Source organism: Symphodus melops, assembly GCF_947650265.1.
Source record: "Symphodus melops genome assembly, chromosome: 17".
Lineage (NCBI taxonomy): Eukaryota > Metazoa > Chordata > Actinopteri > Labriformes > Labridae > Symphodus > Symphodus melops.
The window spans coordinates 22275546-22297683 of record NC_136707.1 but is presented as its reverse complement, the minus strand read 5'-3'; the positions used below and the strand labels follow the sequence as shown (position 1 = coordinate 22297683).

The 22138-nt window shown below is 44.6% G+C and overlaps 1 protein-coding gene across 1 annotated transcript; it reads left to right on the top strand.

Annotated features, from left to right (window-relative positions):
* Positions 1-3722: 3722 nt before the first annotated feature.
* On the top strand, positions 3723-7738 carry LOC306838699 (WAP, Kazal, immunoglobulin, Kunitz and NTR domain-containing protein 2-like). Its single transcript, XM_079367034.1, has 3 exons — positions 3723-4548; positions 5425-5741; positions 5880-7738. Exons 1-3 carry the CDS (start codon positions 4327-4329, stop codon positions 7078-7080), a joined length of 1740 nt encoding a protein of 579 aa, XP_079223160.1. The 5' UTR covers positions 3723-4326; the 3' UTR covers positions 7081-7738.
* Positions 7739-22138: the final 14400 nt, after the last annotated feature.

The following is a 22138-nucleotide window of genomic DNA, read 5'->3' as shown; positions in this document are numbered from 1 at the left end:
AAGACATTTTGTTATGTTCTCTCTCTGATATAAAGAACATAAACAAATTCAGTTATGGTCGTACTGACACACTCGTGGTGTCTGTGAAATGCTTAACCTCTTCAGGGAAATGAATACAATAGAGTTCATGTGGTGAGCAGATGTTCAGACGCTGCGCTCGCTTCAGACCCAAATATTGCATAATTAGAGCAGCATTGTGTTAAAGTGAAATGTGTGTTTCAAGGGACTGAACGTGGAGCAGGATACATTTCACTGAGCGTCTGTGGATCTGTGCATGTCTGTGCGTCGGCATGTAGCGTTGTGTGTCTAGACTGCGGCGGCTGAGGAATCAGCTTAGGGCCCTGCTGAGGCTGGACGTGTCTCTCTCCTTTGTTCCGCAGTGAGACACTCATAATAAGCTTAGTATGAACAGTCATAACACCTTCATTGTTTTGAGCCAGCTCCACCGGCTTCCCAGGCTTCAGGCGAGGTCAAGAGAAGCCGTGGACCCGCATGGTCAGAGACCTCTAAGAGCCTTTTAGAGATGAACGCAGAGGGCGACGTTCCTCACAGGTACGTGCCTCGGGCCGCTCTGCTCAGCCTGCAGACCCTGGTACCGAAAGTGTTCACAAATCCAATATACAGAGCTACTCATTCACAACACCAACGCATGCACGGCGCTGCAAAGCCACTGAGAGAGACTTATGGCAAACAAAGATGTACAGTAGCCTGCATAGTCAAACAAACCGTGTGACCTTGGACTTGACGTCTGAACAACTTTTACCTGCGGCGCTGCGAATCAGAAAATCACAATCAAAAACATGATGCTGGGATTTTTTTCCCTAATTAAGTCAGTCTCATTGTTGCTCGAGCTACGCAGACTCAACACAGAACTTTAAATGATTAAATGTCCAGTAAGATCATTTATTTTATATTGCTGATTGAATGTGTTCAGCTGCAGCCAGCAGGCCCGTCTGAAGAAGTGATGAACAGCACGCAGAATGAAAGAGAGGCTTTGTGCACAGTGAGTGAAACATCAAACAGCTAAAAGACAGAAGAAGACACTACTGCACATGTTTGTCCAGGAGAGGATCTGCAGAGTGTTTCAGGTTTGCCATAATTATCAAACTTATAAGTTCACCACGGTAGCTTGTAAAAATGTTTTTGTCGTCTGGCAGAAACTTGAGGATTAATATCTCTCTCATTTCTTGTTTAGCAGCTTGGATAAAGCAACATGTTTAAACATCTTCTGGAGTCTCCAGTGGTTGCGTACCATCGTTGAGTGCGTACACATTGGGGGCAGAGTATCTTCTTCATGTCCATGTTAAGTCCAAGTTCTGCTTCTCGGTTTGTCTGCTGACACAGACACGAACAAAGCAACGGAAGTTCGCCTTTTTTTTTTTTTCGGTGGATTTTGATTTTATAAAATAGAAGTAAGAATTTTTTTTTTTTATGATTTAAAAAGATGCCTTATGGAGAAACTGGGGTTTGTGTCATTTTGTGTCCATGTTGTCCGTAATGTCCAGCTCTTCTCTCAACATTTTAAAAGAACGCATGGTTCAGTAATTATCGCTTAAACTGAACAGGATTTCATCTTCCTATCCCAAACAGTAGTTCTGCACTTTCCATCTGTTTTTAGATTATTATATATAATGTTTTGTTCCGTTTTAAATAGATCAACATGTTAGTCAATATGAATCAACAATTATTATAAAAAATGTTCATTTGTGTTTAAGGTTTAAAAAAAAAAAAAGTGAGTCGTCATGAATCACTGAAAAAAACAAACTTTGACAAAAAAACTGGACAAATCCTCGGAGTTGAGTTGTTTTGATCCGGGCTCAAAGAGAGGCTGAGGGCTCACAGGGAAGGTCAATGTCAATGTCTGTTTGCAGACAATACATGCGTGGAGGCGTAGAGAATGTCGGAGCGCCCTGCGTGGGGTCCCTCGGGTGGCTTTATTCAATATGTGTCACGCCCTGCAACCCCGAGTGTCGGCTATGCTGGGAATGCAGGGTCTCAAAGGGTGAAGGTTAGGGGTGGAGGGCCGGAGGGGGCAGACACTGAACACACAGCAGGACTGATGTGAATCGCTGTGCAATTGATAGTGCACATACGTGTTGTTTTTTGTGTGTGTGTGTGTGTGTGTGTGTGTGTGTGTGTGTCAAAGTTTTTAAACGCTGTCAGTGTCTCAAATGTTCCTTTTGTGCCCACATGGTTGATCACACCTGTGTGTGTGTGTGTGTGTGTGTGTGTGTGTTTGGAGAGGACTCACAGACAGGGACTAGACTAAGACTGCAGGGTTCGGCCTGCAGGAGCGCTGGGCCTCTTTGGCTCAGCGGGGCGTCAGCTTGGGAAGCACAGACTCACATTTACACACACACACACACACACACACACACACACACACACACACACACACACACACACACACACACACACACACACACACACACACACACACACACACACACACACACACACACACACACACACACACACACACACACACAGCTATACCTCGAACATGGCGAACTGGCATGTTCGTCTCAAGCTAAATATGTAGCATTTTAACACCTTTAACCCAGGTGTGTTCATGACTGATTATCAGTCTGCATCTGAACTGTGGTTAATCCTCTGTTCCTCTTTTTTCCGCCCGTGTTCACAAACAGACATCAGACATGTTTGTTTTCGAGCCCTCTTCGCAGCAACGCTTCCTGGAATTGACTTTTGGAGAAAGTCATTTTTTTGTCACAGCACGATAACAAGCTGTCTGTACTACATGTCAATATTTTGATAGCAGGGGCCTGCGAGGCCTTCAAGCGTACTTAAGTGTCCTTCCACGTGCAGCACATTATGTCCTGACGACTTAAAGTTGGTGTGAATAAAATATGTTGGTCTGAATTATTGTGAAGTATTCTTTGTCTTTGTGATGCATTTAAACACACACACACACACACACACTGGTTTGTGTTTGTGTCAGACTACAATGAAACAGCACACTGACAATAAAACAGCATTAACCAAATGTTTGATTCTTCTTCTCAGTGTGACAATAACAGCATGAAATATGAGTCTACAACACATCCCATGCTGGGGGGGGGAGGCGGGGGGGGCCTTCTCTTTGAATTGATGAGCCGAGTGGTCAAGTTGCACGCCGCATGTACAGAAGCTACAGCCCTCATTGTAGAATACAGGACACAAACACTACGTGGTCATGCTGCTGCATTAGCTACATTTTTCATATTTAAAAAGAACATATTTGCAATATAATAATCAATAAGCAATACATAAATATGACTGGAACTGACCTCATTGTATAATACAACTTCTTCTAATTGAACAGCTGGAGTGTTAGAGTGTTACCTCACTGCACAGTTGGACTACTTGTGACCCTGAAGTTTTACAAGATAAACCTTTAGAAGAGAAGGACGAGAGGAGCATCTGACTCTACTGTGCTGTAATCCAGAATATAACTCCAAGCATGTATTCTAACCCTGCGTTTTTCATTGATCTTATATTTAAAAGCACTTTCAGTAAGTTTTAGTAAAACCTTTTTAAAAGCTGTCTCACTTTCAGAGCAGCAGGCAGAGCAGAGCTGAGTTTGGCACCATCTGCTGGAGAGAAACATTTTGTTCAGATGGACACTGGACTGGACACAGTTTGGATGTTTTGCTCTTCATGTTTTTCTTTAGTTTTATAAATTTATTTGATAAATACTTTTTTTTCTCTAAACATAAATATAAAACTTTTTTTTTTTAAAAACAACACAGAGTGAACTATAGCCTGAGTCCTGTATTCAGCAGCCTGGATCTTGTTTTCTGTTTTTATAATCTGTAAATATTCTTAATGTTTATTTCTTGGATGTAATTGTATAACACATTTACTCCACAGTTCTTATAAGAGTAAACCTGAGTAAGTCCCCCCGTGGCGGACTTTGCAAGCGAAGGGTTAAGGCATCCGGCGCGTAACGCACAGGTGTCCCGCCAGTCCTCTTATGAACGGAGTCTGCATACTGTTGGAGATTTTTTTTTTTTCTTTAATTAAGTTGATCATAACTGTAACTCAGCCGGGATTTGCTGTCCGACTAGACAGGCCACTGTAATTCATAGATCTTAAGTGGGTTTGCTCAGCGCAGCCCTAATCTCTTGCTGCTATTAAACGTGGAGCGACTAACCTGGAGAGCTCTCCACACCGAGACCGGTCCGGCGCGCTCCGCTCAGCGCTTTGTGAAAGCTGCATCTGATTCCAGTAGATACTGCTAGTGTCAGTGTAGTATAACGATTTTCGACTTTTTGAATCTTACTGGATTTGCAGGATTAATATCTTCCGCTCTGTTACGCGCCGGATATGTGGTGGATGCTGTTTCCCCGATGGATTTGGTTTTTTCTGGGACATTGTTTTACTTCACTCCTTTATATGGACAGCTCCCGCGTGAGAGCGATGCCCTTGTCAATGGGCTCTGTGGCAAAGTTGGTGTACTCTCACGCGGGTTTGTGCCCAAATGACCTGAACCCGAACCTGTGGGTGGATGCGATGAGCACCTGCATGCGCGAGTGTGAAACGGACCAGGTGAGGTGACGTGAAAGTTACAGTGATGTAATTTGTTGCTGAAGGGGAAACAATTTATAGACAATCAGTTCAAAGCAGTTCATCCAAGTTTAAGCTGTTCTTGTCTGGTTTATTCTTATCTTATATAATCTTATTTGATTAAATTATATTAGCGGTAAACTGTATCATTGGTTTAGGTCTGATTTCCTTTGTATTGGACAATTGCAAATTATTTTGTACTCAAATCAAATTACAGTTTCTTAGATTACATTTTACTCACGCTTAAAATAACTGAGTGAAGCAAATCAAGTAAAAGTAAAACTGTGTTCATCTTGTATAGTCTCAATTTAAAGTGGGATTTCTCCATTCCCAGTGCAAAAACAACACATGAAATGAATCTGCAGCCAGGTTCTCCGTGTCAACATAAAATGCAACTGCACATTTTGGATGTAATGTGGAATCATGACTGTCAATATCATCGTCAGCATTTAAACAGAAATATAACAAGTCCAACAGGTGGATTCTTGTCGGTGTAGTCCAATCAACGAGTCAGTTCCTCATCGTTGAGGGAGAGCTTGGTTCTCCTTTTTTTGACTTTTTGTTTTTTTTTGTTTTACACAGTAACAGATGCTTAAATCTACTCAAGTCAAATTACTGCTAAAAAAGACCAATACACACAAAAAGTTGCAGCTACAAGAATACATGTAATTCATGATTTTCCACCCCAGGCTGGGTTTGAATAAATAAAGCAAACAAAATATTTTTTCCAGAGTATGTAAAGTTACTTTTTGTGACAGCCATTTTTACTTATCGATAAGTACGACAAAAAAGGATTTCATAGAGAACCTGAAACTACAAACAAGTTCTTTTCTGTTCTCGTTTCTTTTCCAACTGCAGGACTGCGAGTCATTCGAGAAGTGTTGTCCGAACGTCTGCGGAAACAAGAGCTGTGTGGCGGCTCGCTACATAGACGTCAAGGGCAACAAGGGCCCCGTTGGAATGCCAAAGGGCGCCACCTGTGACAAGTTCATGTGCTCTCAGCAAGGCTCCGAGTGCGACATCTGGGATGGTCAGCCTGTTTGTAAGTGCCGGGACCGCTGTGAGAGAGAGCCCCACTTCACGTGTGCGTCTGACGGCATGACTTATTACAACAAGTGCTACATGGACGCCGAGGCCTGTTCCAAGGGTATCTCTATCTCTGAGGTCACCTGCAGGTAACATGTTAAGTATTTTAGATCTCTACTTTTTGTTTTTGCTGTGAAGAGGTAAAGGTGTCTCGTTTTAGCGCTCATGTTCCGTTTGTTAAATGCTAACCTTTTGAGTAATTCATTTCTTGCTCACCCTACCTACAGGTACCACCTGACCTGGCCAGACACCAGTCCAAACCCAGAGGAGACCACCTTACATCCCACCACCGCCCTGCAGACCACCCTCCCAGCTGACATGCAGCTCCCCGCCATTCACAGCGGCCTCACCCAACAGGCCGTGTTCGTGGGTGAGACAGCGAGCTTCCTGTGTGAGGTGTCTGGGAAGCCCCGCCCAGAAATCACCTGGGAGAAACAACTCAAGGGCAAAGAGAACACCGTGATGAGGCCGAACCACGTGCGGGGGAACGTGGTGGTCACCAACATCGGTCAGCTCGTCATATACAACGCTCAACTTCAGGACGCCGGCATCTACACGTGTACAGCCAAAAATGTTGGAGGAAGTGTGTCGTCGCACTTCCCCTTGGTGGTGATCGGGAGAGAGGCGAAGGGTAAGAATGCAGAAGGGAACAGCACCAACCTGCCATTTCCAGCTGAAGAGTGCCTGAAGAGTCCGGACACAGACGACTGCGGAGACGAGAGCATTAGCTGGTACTACGAGCCCAAGAGGAACAACTGCTTCACCTTCACGTACAGCCAGTGCAATAAAAACCGGAACCATTTTGACGCCTACGACGCCTGCATGCTGTCGTGCGGAGGAGATCTGGCAGCTCCCTGCAGCCTCCCGAGCCTCCAAGGGCCTTGCAAAGCCTACGAGCCTCGCTGGTACTACAGCAGCACCCTGAAAAAGTGCCAGAACTTTGTGTACGGCGGCTGTGGCGGCAACGAGAACAACTTTGAGTCCAAAGAGGCCTGCGATGAGATGTGTCCCTTTCCGAAGAACCACAACTGCAAGATTTGTAAACCTCGGGGGAAGATGGTCACCAGCTTCTGCAAGAGTGACTTTGTGATATTGGGGCGTGTGAGCGAGCTGACGGAGGAGCAGGAGTCCGGCCACGCTTTGGTGACCGTGGAGGAGATCCTGAAGGACGACAAGATGGGTTTGAGGTTCTTTGGGAAGGAGCCCTTGGAGGTGACTCTCCTGAACATGGACTGGAACTGCCCCTGCCCCAACATCACCACAGCCACCGGGCAGCTCATCATCATGGGGGACGTTCACAACGGGATGGCCGTCCTGCAGCCCGACAGCTTCGTAGGCGCCTCCAGCACTCGCAAAATCCGGAAGCTTCGCGAGATCGTCCACAAGAAAACCTGTGACTTCCTGAAAGATTTCTCTGCCGTCCAATAGAGTCTCGAATTCTCTCTCCGAGTCTGTCGTGTTGTTTTTTTTGTTGATTAATCCGCGCTCCAGTGACCTCATCAGTCCGACTGACTGCAAGATAACCCGAAAAACTTGTAAGTTAACTTTGACTTTTGAAGTTTTGTGTCTCGTTTCAGGAGCTCTTTTTCCTTAATTTGTTCACGCTGGTCACTAGATCTCGAATCTCCTCACAAATCCCTCGTAGTCGTTACTCCTCGCCATCATCTCACTGTCCAAATAGCTTTCTTGTAATTGGAATCAAGCGTAGACACTTTCAATGGCTGCACTGTCTGGAAACGTCAGGACAGCATTTATTCTATATTTAATCTCTGTAACTGCTCACCAAACTTGTATTGATTCAGTTTCCTATCTTTAGCGCATACTCGTGTAAAATCTCTCGAAACAACGCCGTTTGAAGCCTCAGTGTATCTCTAATAAGCTCTCTGGTTCCATATGTTCTACATCAGGAGTCTTACTTTACAATACAGAAAATGTTTGTGAACTTCTGTGCTTTGTATTTATTTTCCTTGATTTGTTTCTGATAGGGCCAGAGCAGATATATTTTTATGTTATCTATTATATATTAGTGTGCATTGAAAACCTTTATTGAATACGAAGCATAACGAATAAAGCTGATTTAGACAATACTAAAGATGTCCTGGCTTTGTCATGTTGCAGTGCTGCTCATGTGTGCAGCGTCTCTCTCCTGATGCGAATCCGACGTCCTTCCATCCATGTCCTCCACACACACACACACACACACACACACACAGGGCCGAGTCTGAAGCAGGTCAAATTCCGGCCCAGCTGTGGTGGCCTGCAGAGCTGTGTGTTGTGTTGTGTCTGGGTCTGGGGCCCTCACATAGCACACACCCCACCAGCCATCCACTGGCCTTGGGCGGCCCCTTTCATGTGCAAGAGGCCGGGGTGAGAGGGAAGAGGAGGAGGAGCGGGATGTCGGCTGATTCTCTCTCTCTCACTTTCAGTTGGCCACATCTGTGCTAAAGAGGCTTAATGAAGGAGAGCGAAGCAGGAAAAAAAAAAAGGTCATGTTTGAATAGAGGGAATGCTGATCCTGAATGAACGTAAGTCTGGATGAATCTTGATGCTTTAATTATGTAAAAAAAAACACAAAAATAAAAGGGTAAGAAATGTTCAGCTTTTCATGCTTAATCCTCGTGGATACGAGATAAAAGCAAGAAAAGGTCGAGTTAACAATAAAGACTTAAACGTATGAGCTGCTGCGTACCATGAGAGAAACAGGAAACAAAGCGTAAGGATCCAACTGGGTTAAAGTCCCCCCTTCCCCCTCATGCCTTATATCCCCTTCTCACCCCCTTCCTCAGCCTTCGTCCTAAACTCTCTGCCTTCTCAACCCAGCAGACAGCCCGCCTTGGGCGGCGACCTCTGACCCTGCTAATGAAAAAGAGGCCACTGAGGAAAAGGCCACTTTCATTAAAGCTGTCGACAAGTGTTAAGTGACTGGCCGAGCTCCACACAGACCCCTTGATGCTCCGCACATCACAGCCAGCCGCTGATTTGAGTATCAAGTTCACTTGGAGACCACCAGCCAGGCAGCCTGCCAGACAGACCATAATAATAAGCCAGACAGCACAGACGCAGAGGGGGGGAACAATGCCCTCAGTGACACAGCATCATAAAGGAACTCTATGTTCATCGCGATGGAGGACTTTCTTTCATAACATCGAAGAGACTAAAGTGATCATGGCAGCACTTTGGATGTTTCCATGATGTTAAAACGTGCACACTAGAACATGACAGGGAATGCCTCTACAGTACTCTACTGACTCCTGCAGCATTATGGTCACTTTTCCAATGAGGATCAAAGTCAGAGCTGCAAACATCGAGTCGGGTGTGGCGCTACAAGTAGCCTCAAGATGCTAAACAACATTATGGGTACATTTCAAACACACACACTCACTCACACACATGAATGCACCTCTTCAGATGCCATGAGACATGTGGGATGCAGTCACACCTCCACCTCTGTGACATGAATGACTCGCTAATAAAGCTTCAGAACTTTTTAATACAATATATTTAAAAGGATGCAATCTTTTGGTTTTATTATCCGTACTGCTGAAAAGGGAACAAACACAAATCTATTTGTGAGTCCATTACAAGTTGCAAACTCCTGCACACAGTCTGACCTGCACGAATATACAGTATGTGCAACGTAGGCCGCGTGTGTGCAGGTTTACTTACAAAAATAAAAAAAATGACCATGACATGATGGCAGACGTGGTATCGAAGCATGTACACTGCCTTGCATCAAACTTTAAAACTCCATTACAGTTTAAAGTGAACAATAACAATGAATGAAACCATGTCACATAAGCATCTTCTTAAAGGTGCATCATGGAGTTTATGTGGAGAAATGTGCAGATTCATACAGGTTCATAACTTTAAACAAACTGTCCTCAGAGGAGAACGTGCTCCCTGTAATGCTGTTCAAAGAAACTCTCCTGGTCGCTTTTTTAGCTCCAAACAGTGTTCAGAGAATCATTTTTTTTACTTTGAGTAAAGTTTGTGTATTTAGTTCAGAAAATACAACTTTCAAATTTCACAACAAAGTCTACATTAAAAAAAAAACAAAAGAAAAACATGTTTTTTTGTGCAGCAGGTTGTCCACTAGGTGGCAGCACTATCCTTAAAAAACGATCACTGTAAAGTAGTTTATTCATTTATTCATTATGGATGTTTCTGTGTTTTCTCTTCATAAGCAGCTGATTATTAAATACATCGTGTTGAACATTCAAATGTCAGATTATATGAGATAAAATGAGATTTTTTTATGCATCTCAAGCCAAGTTATTAAAATCTTTGGTGCGAACACAGACCATCAATTATGTGAAATCCAAATGTATAAAATGTAATAGGTTTACTGGATATTCATTTTGTGATTTAAAGGAGTTTTCTCTGCGACTCTGCAATTTTCTTTGCTGGAAACATCTTTGAGTTATGTCGGCCGTTAAAAACACAAGTTACAGTTCAACTCAGTTTAAAGATGATTTTAATCAGTCTCCTGTGTGTTACACAAACAAACACACACACACACACACACACACACCTACACACACACACACACACACACACACACAGTGTCACTTGCCAAACTGCTCCCACAAGCAGTCAGCCAGATGGTCTGTTTAAACCCAATGCAGTGTATGTGTGCTATACTCTCATATGTTTAACCTCTCTAATTCTCTCTCTCTCACACACACACAAACACACAAACATATACACACACACACACACACACACACCACTCACCAACAAGCACGTGTGCATTCACACAATTTCTAAAGCATCTTTACAGGCCACAGCTGGGCTGTAGTGTTGGGTTTGGATAGAAAACAACCAGATGGGAAGGGATGGAGAGAAACAGACTGCAGGAAGACAGAAAGTCATAATTCACTACGATGAAATGAAGAATACTGGCACATGACTTTCACACACTCTATAAATCCATACATGCACATGCACAGACTAACGCACTGAGTGCCTGCAGTCAGAAGATTTATCTGTCACTGTGTGAGGAGCAAGAGCAGGAGGAGGATTTTCTGCAGTGACACAAAGGACGTGCATGTTGGAACTGAATAAGAAAGTTTAAATATAAGACAAAAAGAACGACCTCACAAACCACTAATGCACTGCTAACCTGTTAACACTGGTTGACAGAAAGCGGTTCGAGGCTGCAGGATGATACCGAATAAAAGCACACGTGTAAGTCCAGAAGAAGGAAGGTAAGAAGTCAGAGGAGGAGAAGAGGAAGGAGGGGAATATGAGGGGGGCTGGGATGAGTGAACGACGAAGGCAGAAAGGTCATCGTAGCATAAGGAGGGTGTAAATTGTCCAGAACATAAAACTGCTGCTGAGGACTCTAGAGGATTCTTGTTCCCCCCCTTTATCTTTGTGCTCTTCTAAAAATAGAAGCTGCTCAATGTAGGGGAAAACTAGGACGCTGTTACCTCTCATTCCTACACACCATCCTCCTTATTTCCACTATATAGAAAGACAGACACTTGCTTTATGTTTGCTTGTGTCACTGCTCACGGGGTCTTTAAGTTTGGTTCACCTCAGTGTGCGATCGTTTTCTTCTCGTTTGTTTTCATTGTTGCACCTCTGATCTCGACAACATTGTAAAAGAAGGAAAGTAGATTTTACAGCTTTAAAGTTGAGGCTGATGATTATCCACCGTGACGCGGGCCTTGACATTAATATAAATGTGCACGTGCAACACAAACACACAGTGCACTGAATAAAGAAAAGATGCATTCAAAGTATTTTCCCTCCTCAAAGTGTGCCTGAGGCTTTCAGTTTGTCAAATTTAGACGTGCTGTCGGTGCACGCAGGCAGGCTGTCTCTTTAATGAGACGTCTCACCAGCAGCCTGCTTTTGATTCATGTCATACACTCGCTGGTGCATGCACTCAGCCTCCTCGTCTGTTTATGGAAAAGTCAGATTGATTATTGAGAACAATGCAGAAATAATCCTGATACAACTGTCTGTTTCGTGTGGGTAGCCTGTTGGTGCAAAAGACTCAAAGCACTCGTTTAGAACTGGATGAAACAGAATTACACTCGAAGCCTGTCATTAACGCGAACGATAAGGAAGCAGAGAGACAGAAAATCCAAACAGAAGTGACTCAACAAGAGATAGAGTGCAGGGAGGGGCCAAAGAAGACACCGAGGGAAGGGAGGGGTGCAAGGATAAAGGATGCTCAGGACATAATGTTCTAATCCCAAACAAACATCACACACAGCGACTCAGAGGTTTTACTTTTTTTTTGGGATGGGATGAGGGGTTTTTTTGTCCCAGTGTGACCCAGCAGCATGTCAGCAGAGATCAGCTGCTGCTGCTGCTGCTGCTGCTGCTGCTGGAGGAGGAACGAGAAACATCCAGGGTGACTGTGCTGAGCGAAGTGTATCAATGTGAAGAATCTCCTCTGGGAGGCGAGGGGAAGGACGCCGGAGCTATTAGTGACGCCGGGACGACTGTGAGCGTTTTGAAATTTGAAGTGATGATGTTATCAAAGGACCAGCGTGCAAAGGATGAGAGAGACGACCTTCTTACTGCAAATATCTCACTGTTAAAGGAAAGAGGCCTGCACATGCTGCTCCATCTGATTGGTTCATTAAGATACAAACAGAGCTGAAACTGCTCAAAGTTCAGAATCACAATAATTCATCTACTCCTAATAATCTCCTTTTAGCTGCACGCCAAGGTCAGTGGCGGGTCGTTTAATCCCATTGATGTATAACATACTGTATATTTATGACATGAAGGAGGTTTGCAGGACACGACTGCGCCTGTGCTGTTTTCACCCGGGTTGAAGACACACAGACCACATGGCCTTTCAGTCACTGTAAATAGCAGCGTTGAGCTGACGGCCGTGATGACATCACAGCCTGCAGTTGCTGTGGCACCTGAGAGGCCAATAGATGCACGTCTCAGCCGAGATGCTATGAAGCTCTGCAGACACTGGAGGGAGTGCTAGACTCACGTCTGTCAACGTGACTCTTGGACGTGAAACATAAACTTTAAAAGGAGTCAGAAACAAGTCCAAGCTAACGTTCTGTGTTCTTTAGAAGGAGGGAAGTAGTGACAGCAGCATTTAGCACGGAAGCACTGATGTTTGGGAAGAAGCTGTTTACTTGTTGGATGATTTTTTTGGGGGGGGGGGGTTTCGTCTTTATCTGGACAGGAAAGACAGTAAATGTGGTGAGAGAGAGCGAGGGAAGACGTGCACCAAATGTGTCAGGATCAAGAATCGAACCTGCGACCTGTTTGACGAGGACTGTGGCCTCGGTTCCACTCCACCAACTGTGACAGGAGCCTCAGTGCCTGTAAGCAAGGCACCAAACCCCCCCCCCCCAACAACTCATGGGCGCCCCCTGTGTGCAGCCCCCACACTGTGTGCGTGTGTGTGTGTGTGTGTGTGTGTGTGTGTGTGTGTGAGAGAAGCAGGAGGAAATCCACTGAAGTAAATATTGTGCATGCGTTCTTTAGATTAACCCTTTAAAGTAGCAGGGTTGGGGTTAGTTTTCCTGAACCTTCCTCTGTTACTGTTTCAGCATGTTTGGTGTCTGAGTAATGTTGGCCCTTACATAACAAGTCACTCACTGTTAGCCTGTTTTAGCACAAGGGTCCACGGCTAGTTGAGAAATATGCACGTCAGATACTTCCCTTAGTAAGTCATCGTCTCCTTAAAATGATAATAATAAAAAGATATAATTCATGTAATGATACAGTTTACGATCTTATTTCTTATCAATAGCTGAACTACCATAATCTCGTCTGATAATCTGTGACTGACACATGGTCGATTATGCGGTGACCTTTGGTTTCCAGCATTAGAAATAAAGTCCTGAAGGAATGTGTGACGGCGACAGTGAGCCTCGGTTCACAGAGAACATTGACTTACACAGAACGAGGGTTTCCACACACTTAAACACACGCTCTTCATCTTTACTGTGCGGCCTTCTTTCAAGAGAAACATTACATAAGTGTTCACTGCTTGAGATGGAAGGAAATGCCCGGGCCTGTCAGAGACAGAACGAGAGAGAAGTCGCAGTGGAACTATTTTTGGATGGCTGTCAGGTTCTCCACAGTTTTTGCCTCTGCGCCACGAAGGAGTATGAATATTAATCAATGCTTTTATCATTTGTTATGGAAAGACTCCCTCAGAGTTTGAATGGAAGGAAAGACATAAATCCTTTTCTCCCTCAGCCACATTACCATATGAGGAGAAAACATTTCTCAAGGAAAGAAGGCAGAGGGCTCGTTTGAAGATAAAAGATGACGTGTGGAGGAAATGTTCGGCTGCACGGCTGAATAATTTCTCCTTTCACGTTTGTTTAGAGAGGGGATGATAAGTCATCAACAGGTAAAAAGGTACGATAAATGATGTTTTCCACAGATGGGCCTCTGAGAGGCAGGAGTGTCTGTCAGTGTGTGTGTTTACTTGACACACATGTGTGTGTGTGTGTGTGTGTTGGCTGCAAAGCAAACGCCTCTAAGCTGGCTACAGCCGAAATCCTCACGTGCAGCTCACGTCTAATCAAGGCTTGTGAGTGTTTGTGTGTATTCACGTGTGTGTGTGTGTGTGTGTGTGTGGCAGATCCTGACGTCACGCTTTCATCCTGAGCAGCTTAGACAACATGTCAGTGTTATTAAACATCCAAATCACATGACACCTGACCTCTGACCTTGGTGATTCCTGCACTGCACAGGCTGACAGTGAGTGTGTGTGAGTGTGTGAGTGTGTCGTCTGAGCAAATCCTTTAGCAGAAGCTGCACAAGGAGACTGGCTGATCTGTGACTCACATGAAGGCACATATCACACTTTATGCTTTTTCTAGAAATATATTTATCCTCTTTGTGATGTGATTCTGTCCATGGCGGCGTCAGGGCTCTTCTCCCATACGGCGTTCGTTCATTCTAATATCTCTCCTAATGTCTCTTCAGAGCCTCAATCGTCTTCCTGAGCAGCCATTAGTTTCCTCCTCCAGCTGCAGTCGACTCTGACGTGCCAAGTGATGAGTGTTCATTTGGAAGGAAGAGTAAAGAGGAGGTAACAAATTGTTGCTTTTAAACGTAGCTCTATGCTCTTCCTGCGTGGAGGTGTGTGTGTGTGTGTGTGTGTACTTCTTATTAGGTACATAATAGCAGATGGCACGTGCTGTTGTCTGCCAAAGCTTCCGCGTCTCACTGTGTCAAACACACACACAAACACGGACATATGCAAACACATGCAGAGTCTATGAAAATCCCCCTTGAAGGCTCATATGCTCAGGATCTTTCCTACGGATGGAACAGAAGCTCAACGTGCTGCTGAAGCTTTTCTGTTTACCTGCAGCCCGACGAAATGATTAGGACCACATTCTTCCACTTCTGTTGTTGTTGTTGAACAAAGACAACTCAATGCATCCGCTATAGGCCCTGGCTTCTGTGGGAGAATAGCTTCGACACTGATTTCTCTTCCTTCAGTCCACGTGACATTTCTGAAGTGGGAAGTTGTAAATGGCTGCAGCAGTTTTGGATGTTGTTGTTTTTTTCCCTTCACGTTAGGGGATTGTGCTAAATAGCACAGCTCCTGAGGTCAAAGGTCAAACTCAGATTCTCACAAGATTAAAGACGCAGTATTCAGGAAAGGAAGGAAAGCCTCAGCGTACCGGTTCATAACTTTGAAACAAGGCCGTTATACAGTCTGCGGTTTGTTTGTTTTTACCTTTACAGGCGTGGATTCGCTCAGCTCGACTTCATTTTGGTTTGTTCATAATTTAAAAGGGATACTTCACCCATTTGCATGAAGCTGTGTATCATTAGAAAACTGTGAACCTCTACAGCCTTACTTATAATGTATCCGACTACATCCAGAAGGTCTGAGGACAACTTGTCCCTCTGATCACAGTACACTTCTACACACACAAGTTAAAGACTTTTTAATAGCTGATGATTTTCTTTTGTTTCCAGAAGAATCAGTGATGTTTTAGCCCTGACATAAAGAAGAACTAGTGGCGTCGAAGGCCGACTGTGGTGTCGTCTCACGTCACCTCAAGACGCGTTTTTTCTAGTCCCAAAAAGTTGCACTTGAACGCACCGCACAGACTACAGTCGACGGCCAACCGCCACGCACGTTCTTTAAAGCGTGAGAGGAAACAGCCAGCAGGCGGCGACAGTCCAGGTGCAGGTGATGCAACTAGTATTCTGCAGTGACTTCATTATTTCCGGAACTTTTCAGTTTGGGCTATTTGTGTGTGAGGCCCATAGTGACAGGTGCGGTGTATTATTGGGTTGGCGAGTCAGTTTGTCTCCCGACTGTTTTAAAGATAGAGGTGTGGCTAAACCATTAACACTGCTCTGCATTCATGGGATACTCTTTATGTATTAAAGGAAACACACGCGTGTTCACATAGATCCTTAAAACACTCTAAATGTGGCCTCAATAACAAGCTCACGTGCTCCACCGTGTAATGAGTTTTACAATCACACAGCCCTCGTCCTTCAACCCGGGGGTAATGCTCATGTGCTCCTTCCACCATCACACTTCCAGCATCCAGGCTTTAGTGTGATACACACCTCACTAACCCCTGTGAATCACTCGCATCCAAATGGCCTGCTGCACTATTTGCATTCATACAGCTGCCATAAAGTGTGACGTATGGGCAGTTTATAGCTTCACCCTATGAATAAATGATGACCAGTCCCCTGGAGCCAACCATCCCATGCAGGTTATATCATAACATGGGTGCATGCGTGTGTGTGTGTGTGTGTGTGTGTGTGTGTGTGTGTGTGTGTAACAGCTGTGAGAAAAGCCATGAGAGGGGAGTTGATCTCCTGCTCTGTAAGCTCTCATGTTATGATGTCTCTCTCCTAAAGCATGCTTCAAGACAAGGCATGCACGCACAATATACTATATATATATATATACACTCAACAAAAATATAAACGCAACACTTTTGTTTTTGCTCCCATTTGTCATGAGATGGACTCAAAGATCTAAAATTCATTCCAGATACACAATATTACCATTTCTCTCAAACATTGTTCACAAATCTGTCTAAATGTGTGATAGTGAGCACTTTTGCTTTGCTGAGATAATCCATCCCACCTCACAGGTGTGCCACATCAAGATGCTCATCAGACACCATGATTAGTGCACAGGTGTACCTTATACTGCCCACAATAAAAGGCCACTCTGAAATGTGCAGTTTTGTCTCACAGCAAAATGCCACAGATGGCGCAAGCATTGAGGGAGCGTGCAATTGGCATGCTGACAGCAGGAATGTCAACCAGATCTGTTGCTCGGGCATTGAATGTTCATTTCTCCACCATAAGCCGTCTCCAAAGGCGTTTCAGAGAATATGGCAGTACATCCAACCGGCCTCACAACCGCAGACCACGTGTAACCACACCAGCCCAGGACCTCCACATCCAGCAGGTTCACCTCCAAGATCGTCTGAGACCAGCTACTCAGACAGCTGCTGAAACAATTGGTTTGCATAACCAAAGAATTTCTGCACAAACTGTCAGAAACCGTCTCAGGGAAGCTCAACTGCATGCTCGTCGTCCTCATCGGGGTCTTAACCTGACTCCAGATCGTCGCCGTAACAGACTTGAGTGGGCAAATGCTCACATTCGATGGCGTCTGGCACGTTGGAGAGGTGTTCTCTTCACGGATGAATCTCGGTTTACATTGTTCAGGGCAGATGGCAGACAGCGTGTGTGGCGTCGTGTGGGTGAGCGCTTTGCTGATGTCAATGTTGTGGATCGAGTGGCCCATGGTGGTGGTGGGGTTATGGTATGGGCAGGCATCTGTTATGGACGAAGAACACAGGTGCATTTTATTGATGGCATTTTGAATGCACAGAGATACCGTGATGAGATCCTGAGGCCCATTGTTGTGCCATACATCCATGAACATCACCTCATGTTTCAGCAAGATAATGCACGGCCCCATGTTGCAAGGATCTGTACACAATTCTTGGAAGCTGAAAATGTCCCAGTTCTTGCATGGCCAGCATACTCACCGGACATGTCACCCATTGAGCATGTTTGGGATGTGCTTGACCGGCGTATACGACAGCGCGTACCAGTTCCCACTAATATCCAGCAACTTCGCACAGCCATTGAAGAGGAGTGGACCAACATTCCACAGGCCACAATTGACAATCTGATAAACTCTATGCGAAGAAGATGTGTTGCACTGCATGAGGCAAATGGTGGTCACACCAGATACTGACTGGTTCTGAGTCCCCAGACCCTCAATAAAGCAAAAACTGCACATTTCAGGGTGGCCTTTTATTGTGGACAGTCTAAGGTACACCTATGCACTAATCATGGTGTCTGATGAGCATCTTGATGTGGCACACCTGTGAGGTGGGATGGATTGTCTCAGCAAAGCAAAAGTGCTCACTATCACACATTTAGACAGATTTATGAACAATGTTTGAGAGAAATGGTAATATTGTGTATCTGGAATGAATTTTAGATCTTTGAGTCCATCTCATGACAAATGGGAGCAAAAACAAAAGTGTTGCGTTTATATTTTTGTTGAGTATATATATATATATATATATATATACCGGTATATATATATATATATATATATATATATACACATATATATATACCGGTATATATATATGTATATATATATATATATACATATATATATACCGGTATATATATATATATATATATAGTACAACATACAAAATAGCACACTTTGTATATTCAGCCATAAAAATTCAAAGGTTCATTCCTGAGGCATATTTGCATGCAAACACGCACACACATGTAACAGAATGATTAGAAAGAGATTACACAGACTTCAAAACATGCCTAACCTCAGAAGTAAAGAAAGAGGGCACACACACACACACACACACACACACACACACACACACACACACACACACACACACACACACACACACACACACACACACACACACACACACACACACACACACACACACACACACACACACACACACACACACACACACACACACACAGGGAAAACATGGGAGGAGATATGCAGCCCTGAGGCCAAACGACAATGGAAGACATGTCCCAATATGTGGAACAAAAACAGAACAATCTTCTAGAACATATGGAAGGTATACATCAGTAGGTCTCTGTTGCAGATAGGTCATTAGGTGGAACACTTTTCTGCTTATCAATACAAGTCCCCTCTCTCTCTCTCTCTCTCTCAGATCCATTGTAATGCAGCACAGAGCACCCCACACATGGCCTTTACAAAGGCTGCTTGTACTCTAGTAGACCTTGGGCTGGGAGCCTTTGTAACGAAAGTCTGTGACCTCACTTACTCCTTTTAGTACACGGACACACACACATACACGCACACACACACACACACACACACACACACACTTAACATGCTCCCCGGGGTGAACACATAGAGGTGTGCTGTGTAAAAAAGGACATCCGCTCCCGTGTAATATTGTTCCATTTACAAACGTAAGCTCATGCCCCGTGGCACATACACCAAGACACACATACATAACACACACACACACACACACACACACACTCCCTGTGCCCCAATCCAGCTTTTCACAATGCTAATGGCCTTGGTGCTGTGAAAGCACAGAGCAATAAACACAATGCTGGCCCACACGGCATGTGAGTGTGTAGGCTGCGTGCTGAATGGATCTGTATGTGTGTGTGTGTGTGTGTGTGTTCGGCGTGGGTGTGTTTGTGTGTGTTTGTGAAGGAGCCAGGCTTTGTCACAACACTCGACACAGAGCTTCCAGAAAAGACCACGTTTCAATATGGTTTTGTAAGGATGTGTCCGTTGGGGCTGAAAGAGGACGAGCTGTTCACTGACGTTTAGTTTGATCTCTGCTTTTTATTCTTCCGTCCGTCTTTGGACTTTGAGATATTTCAATATTCCTACTTAAACTGAACTCATGATTCCTGGATAATGTTTGATATTTACTTTTCTAAAGAAGGGACAAACTCTGCTGTTAAAGATGGCAGCCAACGTGAGGATGTCTGTAAAATGCCCGACGTGCACAAACACATGCTGCTAAAAAAAAAGGCCATTCTTACATTAGAAATGTAAATGTTTCCAGCCTGGTGCAAATAACGATTACAGCTCATGTCTTTATCGACACACACTAAACAGGGTGACTCCTCCGTTGACTGACAGGAGGGCACATGTAGCCACTTGTCAGGATGATTAAGACCCGCCTCAGTTCCACCTCATGTTGAGTAATAATGAGCGTTAAGGCTCTGACAAACCAGAGAGATAGTTTGAGCGTGGGATCGCGCTCCTCGCACTGGTGTTTGTGTCAGACTCTGTTTCTACCCGTCGGCTCCCATCAGACGTTTTTTCTGGCCGAGTCGACATGTTGAATTGTTGATTGGCTATTTGGAGGTTTCATCCATCTCCAGCTCTCGACACAGGTTCACCTCCGCCTTCCGCTAAAAGATCAAGGGCGGCCATTTTCAACCTTTTATCAGACATTATTCTCCATGAGTAGGCCACCTGTAACACGAGTGGCGAGCGAGAGCGGCGTGAAATTGGTCCTCTCGTATCATAACAAAGGACTACCGCCCCCTGCTGGCATGGAGAGTTATTCCCTCTCACGTTCGTGGGCGTGTGCCGGTCGTCTGCGTTCTAGTGCAACTTTTTGGCGAGGACAACAAGGCGTCGTTTGACTCTGATAAACTGAAATACAGTCAACTGTTATTATTAATCAGGTCAATCGGCTCGGTTGTTGTTTGACTCGACAGCTTTAACTGCGTGATTATATTTATATTTAGTCATCTGTGATTTATTGATTTTTCTTTCCATTTTTCTTCCTGCTGTAAAGCCAGAACAAACACCTGGGAATCAATAAAGGCTTATCAATCAATTTAAAAACAATAGCAAGATGTCTTTATCATCACCTTTCCAACGCGATGTTTGTGTTTGTGTCTGATTAAACTGTTCAAGGTGTTTCTCCTGCTGGGAACAATAAGGTGACTGTACTGACATCTTCGATCAGATCACTGTTTTATACGCATATTCAGCACACGCATCACCTTCATCGTGTCATTGGCTAAAAAAAAAAAAAAAAAGTATTTTCAAGAGGAATCTGAAAAACGCCAATGAGCGTGCAGTTTTTTCAGTCTGTCCACAATCGAGTGGACAAACCCTTGACCACACAGACGTGTGTAAAGCAGCTGTGCTGGCAGTTGTCAGTGTAGTAACCAGAGAGAAGAACAGAACAGAACTTCAGCAATAATGCCGCAGTGGGTCCGTCGTCTGTATGTGTGTGTGAGAGAGAGAGAGAGAGAGAGAGAGAGAGAGAGAGAGAGAGAGAGAGAGAGAGAGAGAGAGAGAGGCAGAGCCTGCTGAGCCAGGCCTCTCATTATGTGCGATGTAATCTGAGCTTTCGGGGCCTGGGCTAGCCCTCCGACCGCGCTGAATGGGGGTCGAGCACCGGCCCCCACTGTCTTTCCTGTGCTTTCACTCTGCTTAGCTCGGCAACTCTGATTATAAACCGAGAGGGTGGGGCGGCTGTGTGGGGCCTGCGAGTGGCCCAGGTCTGGTTGGATCACGGTGGTGAAATGTAGCGCTGGGGTGGGGTGTGATGGCTAACTTAGCGGGTCGTTTATCTACGCTGGATGGTTGATTAGAGTTTGCAATTAGTGCTATAATATGAATTCTCCCTCACAGCGTCTTAAAGGGATACTTCATCCCTCTTCATACATGAAGCTTTGTATCATCAGAAACATGGTAGTAGTGTTGAATGGTCGTGAATCCAGCCCTCATTTTGCCCTGAGACGAGAAAAATGTGTTTTTCTTTGCTTGAAAGTTTTCTTCATGTGATGCAAAAAGCGTCATATTACAGCTTATCCCTTTAAATGCAAAAGAAAGTGGAGTGGCAACATTTTGGCACTGGATCTCTGTCGTATGAAAGTGTAGAAAGATTTCCAATATAGTGTGTATAAATATATATTTAAAGGTGGATGATGTGCTGGAGAATCCATACATTTAAAGGCCATTGGAGACAGATGCTGTGACAGTGTGTAACAGCGTCCTGCGATGCTGAAGTTGGCCGAGCACAAGCAGAGGAGCACAGATAACCTTGAGTTACCTCGGTCTAAATGACCGCTGTACTGCACAATAGAGATGATTAATGCCCACTTTCAGCACCACATACACACACACACGTGTCCGTGTCACATCACGTGCAGCGTACGCGTGTCCACGCGTGTGTGCGTTGTTAGGGTGACCACCTTGTCCCTTGGATGTAATGAGGCAAAGAGAGCAGCGTCCCATGGCTCGATCTGAACTTGCTGCTCGGGCATTAGCGAAGCACAGCAAGCACACCATTCGTCGTTTTAGCTAACAGTTGTCTGAACACTTAAAAAAAAAAAAAGTCAAAATAACCCATTTATGGCATGAAATAACACATTGATTTCTGAAACACTTCGAGCTCGTCAGGCGGCTCTGTTTCCACAGGCAGAGGTGGTAAGTGATCACTGCAGGGGAGGAGTG

Excerpts from the sequence above, each read along its gene's own strand:
- LOC306838699 (XM_079367034.1), top strand. The coding sequence starts at position 4,327 with ATGTGGTGGATGCTGTTTCCCCGATGGATTTGGTTTTTTCTGGGACAT. Across the intron at positions 4,549-5,424 it reads GCGAGTGTGAAACGGACCAG|GACTGCGAGTCATTCGAGAA; the intron begins GTGAGGTGACGT and ends TTCCAACTGCAG. Across the intron at positions 5,742-5,879 it reads ATCTCTGAGGTCACCTGCAG|GTACCACCTGACCTGGCCAG; the intron begins GTAACATGTTAA and ends CCCTACCTACAG.